This window comes from Parasteatoda tepidariorum, chromosome 3, assembly GCF_043381705.1.
Source record: "Parasteatoda tepidariorum isolate YZ-2023 chromosome 3, CAS_Ptep_4.0, whole genome shotgun sequence".
Taxonomy (NCBI): Eukaryota; Metazoa; Arthropoda; class Arachnida; order Araneae; family Theridiidae; genus Parasteatoda; species Parasteatoda tepidariorum.
Genome location: NC_092206.1, coordinates 92,068,338 through 92,076,375, shown reverse-complemented (window position 1 = coordinate 92,076,375; position 8,038 = coordinate 92,068,338). Strand labels below are relative to the sequence as shown.

At 26.2% G+C, this 8,038-nt stretch overlaps 1 protein-coding gene across 2 annotated transcripts in view; it reads left to right on the top strand.

The window, feature by feature from the left end:
- LOC107441634 (potassium/sodium hyperpolarization-activated cyclic nucleotide-gated channel 2-like) overlaps nucleotides 1-8,038 on the top strand; it is a 107,333-nt gene that overhangs the window by 86,356 nt on the left and 12,939 nt on the right. Inside the window, exons 7-8 of one of the 2 annotated variants that reach the window (XM_071179010.1) lie at nucleotides 6,981-7,064; nucleotides 7,786-7,935. In XM_071179010.1, coding sequence (XP_071035111.1) covers nucleotides 6,981-7,064; nucleotides 7,786-7,935 — 234 coding nt within the window. The remainder of the gene's footprint in view (nucleotides 1-6,980; nucleotides 7,065-7,785; nucleotides 7,936-8,038) is intronic. The other variant, XM_016054976.3, reaches the window with a different exon arrangement.

The window sequence follows — 8,038 nt, the reverse complement described above, 5'->3', positions numbered from 1 at the left end:
ATATATTAAAAAGACGGTAAACAAGTTTATGTACATGCTTTTCGTACACCTAACATTATTCTCAAACGGGTGAATTTTTTCTTTTGTGTGTACCTAAAAAAATATTTAGTTTTACTAAGATTCACTTCAATTTTTTACAAACTGTATGACATTTAAAAAAACAAAAAATAGTAATGTTAATTCTTAAATTGTTTTAAAACATGATAGTTAAGTCACGTTTAAAATGTAATAAAGAAAAGGACTTAAAATATAGAGGCATTTTTTTTAAAAATATTATTTAACTAAGGGCATGTATTAAAATATGTTAGTAACGTCTAAAAACATATAAAACACTTATTAAACACTTCCAAAGCACGCGAAAGCATATTTTAAGCATTTGTAAAACTTGTATTGTCTTATTAAGGTACAAAAAGCATCTATGATATTCAAATTAACATTATGGTTAAAATATAGTTTGGGATTGAAAAGACTGTCGAAAGAAGTATAGACGTAAAGAAAAACATTTATTGCAACATTCGTCAATAAACTCAAGATGTTCTTTGATCATCAAAACAGTAAAAATTTGCATTTGAATAAACAAAGAATCTTAATACGTATCAGCAAACTAAAAGGCATTCTCATTGTTTCCTTCGTTAGAATAACTAAAATGGGAGAGTGAATGATTGCTGCAAGAACAATTTTATTTATCTTACCGTTAACTCTAACTTATTATTTTAGATTCCTTGCTATATTTTTTTCTTTTGCCTTTCAAAAATTATCTGTATACCTTTCAAAAATTATGTGTTTAGAAATCTAAGTGTGCATGTGATTATTAACAAACATTTTCAGTAAAGAGTACCCAAATTATGAATGAAAGGTCAGCATTTAGGTAACACTCCTATTAGTTGAGGGATATTTTAAAAGTGTAAGAATATATAAATCCTTTTATTGTATTTCCGAAACTCTCAAACAAATCTCACAAACCCCAATGTGCATGCGATTATTCATAAATCTTTTTGTGAAGATTGCTCAGATATCATATGAAGGATTGACATTTGAATAACACCCCTGTTAGTTATGGGATCTTTTATAAATCCTTTAATTGTATTCTCTCAAATAAATTTCTATTTGTTTTGATGTTTGCTGGTCAAATGATAAATGTGCTTGTTTAAATGATGTCACGCCAAACCAGCGGCTTCTCTCCTTGCTCGCCTCTTCGGACACTCTTTATTCTCTGCACTCTTTTTCTAACAACCCCATCACACACTTAAGAACTGTAACAATCCGCATGATTATAGTCATTAGTGTAAAACTATCTTTACAGAAAGAAGTTCTTAAATAACCTATTTGTACAAAATAGACCTGCATGTAACTAACTTTTCTCTGTCTCTCTATCTGTCTCTTATCACCTTTGCACACATCTTTATTAGCAACTGATAAATGCCTAGCAATATTTAGTTTGCTAACTAATTTATGCAAAATGAATAGTTATTTTTATTTATTTTAATGTTCATTTAATTATGAAACTAATCAGATAGTTTATCTTTTGATCAAAATTTAAGCATTTGGAACAGGTTTGCTACATGTCTATAGCCATTTCTAGGCAATGTTTGCTACTATTTCGAAATGCTCGCGAAAAAGTAGGTTTGAAATTGATTTTTTCCTAAGTATACAATGTTTAAGGATAACTTTTGTTTAAAGATAGGTTAAGTATTGATGATCACTCTTATTAGATAAACATAAATAAAACACGATTCGGTGTATTAACGCTAAATAAGTTAAAATTAACTGCAAAACGTAACGTTTCTAAAATGTTTGAATTATCATAAAAAATGTATTTCTAGTTATATGAGATAAAATTACTGAAAATAGAAAGCTTTTGTCCAATTTGAAAAAGTAAATAAAATGCGAATAATATAAATGAACTTTTTGATGAAAATATTTCGAATGAACCTTATAGAACGCAGAATGAATTTTCAGTGATAGTTTAAAGTGTATTACATTTTTTAAAGCACTATGACGACGCTTGTCCCAAAAGTGACTACTAATGTGAAATACGGTTTGATGCCTTTGATTACGGTTAGATGCCTAATTCTATTTTCTCTCTCAATAAATTAAAATTAGTTACAAATTATTTATACACCAATAATGCGACAACTGGCAAAATTATAAAAAAAATGCTGGAATAATCTATATTTATGTCCGATTATTCCCAATAAAATATTTGAAATTTTGTACATATATTGCACCAAATTTTTTCCTCAAATGATGATTATTTTGGAAACATTTTGTTCTTTTTCCAGTTGGTAGTATCATCTGTTGGCAATCTTTTTAAATAGTTTCACTTTTAATAAAAAGAAATAATTTAGCTTCCCAAACACAATGCTTCCGCTGCAAAATCAAATTGTTTTTCTCAACAATTTTTCTCAAACTATTCTTTTTTCATTTTAGTTAAAGGTCAATTTTGAGATATCCGGTATAAGTCTGGTTTATAATAAGAGTAACCATAATAAAGTTTTAAAAATATGGACATAATTAATTTATGTCCTTAGTTTTTGTATCAGGCTTGTCGAGGAATTCTCTAAACATGTAGCAAGTTTTTATTTCCTGTAAAAGAATTTTACTACTTAACTCTTACCGTATTAAATTCGCCGTAATGAATAATAAACTATTAAAAGCAAAATTCAAGACTCAAAAAATTTTTAAATTTTTTTTAAAGTAATTAAAACAGAGATTAAACTTTTTAAAAAAAAATACTTTTCAAATTTTGGTTTAGTTTACCAGAAAACGTTTTAAAAAATGCTTTGAATAATAATTCAAACCAAGCTGGTTTTGTATCAATAAAATTAGTTATTAAGCAACACAAAGGTCTAAAATTTAATTTTAATAATTATTTTCACGAAAATTATTAGGAGGACATTTTTACAAATTCTTTCCCTTCATCTGACAAATTTGGATATGAAATTGAGTTATATTTAAGCGCATAGTTTTTTTTAATAAAATGCTTAAAATATTTTTTTAATATTTAAGTTTTGCCAATAAAAAAGTATGATTAAGATTATCTTCCTAAAATATAATTGCTTCTAATTTAGGTAACATTTAATTAAGCAATTTGAATATTTGTATACTTACTTAAAGAGTTTGAATCATTAAAACACATAATAAATATTTAAATTATCTTGTCAAAAAATGAAGTTTTGTTTAAGTTAATTAGTTTTATTTGGAAAAATATGATTCATTTTGATTTTTGCTTTTATTTTAAAAATAGCAAATATCTGTAACTAAACATAAAACTAATAATAACACCATATCAGTTCAAGATAATGGGATATTGTTTATGTTTAAATATAGTTTTTATACTATTCGTATTCACTTAAATTATTTCCTTAAAAGTGGTTTAGATATTTTTATCAGTTACGTGCCAGGTTATACAGAGTTTTGTTTTGTGTATAACAATATTAATTAAACTATTTTATTGATTTGTTTTTAAAATATTCAATTAAATGTTTTCTTGCTGGTTAAATTGTTAAATAAATTTCAAAAAATATATATTTAGCCCTATTTATACCAATTGCTACTGCTCTTGCTGCATTAAATAATCCATTTATAAAAACTACTGAAAAACATTTACTACGAGAATTATGTTTTTAAACAATATATATGAAGGTTTATAAAAATTTTAAAGCCAAATTTGAGGACAAAATCAATATTTAAAAAATTAATAATCGTATTGAAAAAATAAACGTGAGTGTTTGTTTTCGGTACTACTATATTATTTTATACTTTAAATTATTTTTACTTAGAAGCATTTTCTGGAATTTTTAAAAAAAAATTCATTGTATAGATGAAATATATTTTAATAATATAATATAATATTTTAACTGAACTAATAAAAACAGTTTAACTGGATTAAAATAAACTCATACAGTTCAGACTAAAAGGAACTACATTAAAACAAAAAAAAAATATTTTTGACTGAAGTAGTGTTTATTATACTATGTCTGTTCTCAAAACATTTCGTGCATTTATTTTTAATCAAAAAAAATATTAATATTTAATTATAAAAACTTATAATTTTGAATTTTTTTTTCTGAAGTATCATTAGAATTAGGTTCAGAAATCAGAAATTATTTTGTCAGAGTTTTCTCGGAACGGTTAATAATTAAAGGCTTACTAAACATTGATTTTCTATAAACTAACGTTACATTTTTCGTCACATATAAAAACATTTTTTAATTTAATAAATGCTTAGTCTTATGCATACAATAACAGAAAATTCATTTTTATGTTGCAACTGTAAATACCAGTATACTACGTTGATGTAAAACAATATATGGAACATTTATTCAATTTCAAAATTTATTGAGAAAAACGCGTTTACTCGAACTCATTCTAAAAAATATGTGAATTCAGGGAACCAAATTCTAAAAATTATTTTTTACCATTAAATAAACATTAAATGAATAGGGGAAGATAATAGTATAATGCAAAGAACTGGGGCTCGATACCCAGTGGAGGCTCAAAGCGCACCCAGCTTCAGTCCGATGGGTACCAGTTTGTATGGAAAGTAAAAGCGGCTTGTGCGCAATGCAGGCCACATTTCTACAATCACGCAGTTGGTCACGGAACACAAAATAGTGGAACCTTAAATTTTATGACTCCACTGCATGCTGTCGCAGGAATATTTTACTTTGCTATAAACAAGATTCAACTCACTCAGAAAATTCAATAATCGACTAACTTTTCATTTACGAAAACTCGCTTTGAAAGAGAATGTGTTTCTCAGTTTTGTGTATGAGAAAGTTTCCACTGTATTTTAAGAAAGTGCATTTTAATGGAATATTCCTTGTTTTTAATTTTTTTTAAATGATCTCAATATTTTGGCATCTGCATTAGAAAGCATGTCCATGCATAGTTGTACAGAAATCTGCAAAAAGTTTCATTAAACTGAAAAATTTAGTGTTTGTTGAATGTCGAGATCTATAATTTACTATCTTAGATATTTTTCATAATTTTATGTGCTTTATCCTGAAATATATTTATATTTGTTATAGCTCAGAAGTAGATTTTTTGCTATAAAAATATGTTTATCCTGATTAGAAAACTAAACTTATAATTTTTTTTAAATGTTTTATGTATATTTAATTTAATTTATAAGAAATGCGTTGCATTATTACATGCGTCAAAAAATTATATCTTAATAAATGTATTATTTCCTATAGAAAACAAAATGTGCATGTATTAAGAATGCATTTCAATAATTAGTGATAAGAAAGTTTGAGATTTGTTACATTGAATTGAAGAATCGAGCAATCGAGATAAGCCGTGGTCAAATGAATTTGAGAATAAAGAAATTTAAAAACATTTTATTTTGATTGGATAGAAGAAGATATAATCAAGAAAAATGTCGAAGATTTTTATTTTCCTCATAACTGAATTCTAAATAAAAACTATCATATGGTTTTAGTACAGAAAATACGTAGTTTCAAATACCATGAATGATGATTAATGCATTTGATTACTTCTATAATATATTCATCATCATTAACAAGTTAAAGCAACATTCAATTGACATTAAAAAAACGTATTATGATCAAAACTGAAATACAAATCGGTAAAAATTTAAAAGAATTTAATAGTTTTTTTTTTAAATAAAGACTATAATTTAAGGCAAAAATAGTTTTTTTTTGCTTAAATCTATTAAAAAAATACTTTTAAAAGGAACGACATTATTCACACTTACAAAACTACGAGCAGCTATTTTTTTAAAAAGATGAGGTTGAAATAGTTGAATAAATTCTGACGATAGATTAAAAAAACATTAAAGTGAGATTTGAGGAATCAATTATGTTTAAAAAAATAGCAAATAAATAGCTTTAGATTTTACTATATAAAGCTTGGCAATGCCTTAAAGATTTATTGAATTTGAATTGTAAGTTCATTCAATTATATTTATTTATATAGCTTTTTAAGAGTTTTTTATTATAGGTATGTTAACTTAATAAACTTCGACAGGTTCATTTATATTCTCACTGTAAATTTTGGAGTAAAAAAATGCTTTGTTAAACTAGTTTTAGAAGTTAATACTAATCTAAAATATTTGGTAGCTCACTGAATCAAAATATAACGCGAACCTTTTATATACATAACGTTATAACCTCTACGCGAACATTTCATATGCATTATATATTTATTCTCTCTAAAATCAGTTCACAGCATTTGTGTTTATTTTTCAAGTATAGTATAATTAAACAAAAAATAGAGTGTGAAACAAAAGATCACTTATTCTAGTAAATGATGGTAATACATCATAATTTTGTAAAAATGATTTTTCAAATATTTCAGAAACAAAATTACGAATTTGTATTATTAACGTAAAAAATAAGGTTAATTATCATTATTTCTCTTCGAATTCATATTCTAATGTACTTAAAATAAGATAAATAATTGATTATTTAAAAAAATTGAAAACTCCAACTTAATTAAGTCTCAGTTTAATTTTATTTTTTCTATATACCATGACAGGAAAAAAATTCAATAACTCTCTAAATATAAGTCCTTATATTACCATTTAAACAATCATTTTGTAATGTTTTTCACAATAAACACTGAGTACTTATGACTTTTATGTTACTGTGGATAAAACTTAGTAACAAAATTTTCACTGATATTATTTTTAAAAAAAACGTCGAGTAGCAATGACATTCATACTGACCCTCTTGAAACGCAATTGCTAAATTTATATCCTTATTGATTAAATGCGTTGAGAGTAACAATAATGTTCGTATTACCATAGTAAAACTTACTAATATATGCTCATTGTTACCATCAACAAACGTTCAGTAATAATAACGTTAGTGTCGTAAAACGGTAGGGTGCCAGAATTTCTCTAATTGTTGACGAAAAAAACTGAGTGTCTGTGAGCAAGGATCTTGTCGTTGGTTTGCCATAAGTTTATGTACGAATGGTCGGAATAAACGAACGCTGTTGTATTTTAATAGATGGACGGAATTGCAACATTTACTCACACCGTTGGTCTCTACAGGTATCTGATCGGTAATTGTGGTGAACCTTGTGCCTCCAAGGTGAGTTTTTAGTAGAATAGTAAGAATTTTTATCCATTCATTAATTATTGATTTAAAATCACTTATAGAGGATTTACATCGTCAATTTTATTTGTTTTTAATTAATTTTTTAATTAATGCCTATTTAATTTATAAATAATATATGATTTCAAAATTAAAAATCTCGGGAACAAAGGATGTCAGAGAAATGAAACAAATAGTACGTTTATTGTGAAAGCTGTTAATATTTTATACAGAAATGTTTGTATTTAGTGTCTAAAGTTACCAACAGATGACGTAATACTCGTGCAGAGTTTTTGAAAAGAATACAAATACCACAAAAGCGCAAGACTGTAATCTAACACTCAATATTTTGTTTTATAGTATAACAAGGTTTTAACTTCTTATTCCAGTATGACAAACTTCGTTCACGTTTCAACGGTAGAACTTATCGCTTTGGCCATCAATAGCGTGCAGCGAGTGCCATCTGTCGGCAACTATTGTTACTAAATTCCAAACATTCTGTATAATATTTTTAAAACTTTCACACCAAATATACAGTTTATTTTATTCCCCTATCTTCTTTTTTTCCGAGATTTTTAATTATGAAATAATTCAGTCTTCCTTTGGACATCCAGTTGATTGAATTTATGATTGTAGAATAGTGACCAATGAAATAAAAAGAAGAAAAGAACGTGTTACTTTCATAAATAACAAGGTGACTTTTCTTTTTCTTTTCCAGTTCCTGAATATGGCCAGTGTATTCATGAAGATATTCAACCTGATATGTATGATGCTTCTGATAGGACACTGGAGTGGTTGCCTTCAATTCCTTGTACCCATGTTGCAAGGATTCCCACCCAATTCTTGGGTTGCCATCAACGAACTACAGGTAAACTCCTTCACTCTTCTTCCTTACGTTAAAAAATATATAGTATTGAGACACTAGAACTATAAACTGACTTTTCAAGTCATATATATATATATATATATAT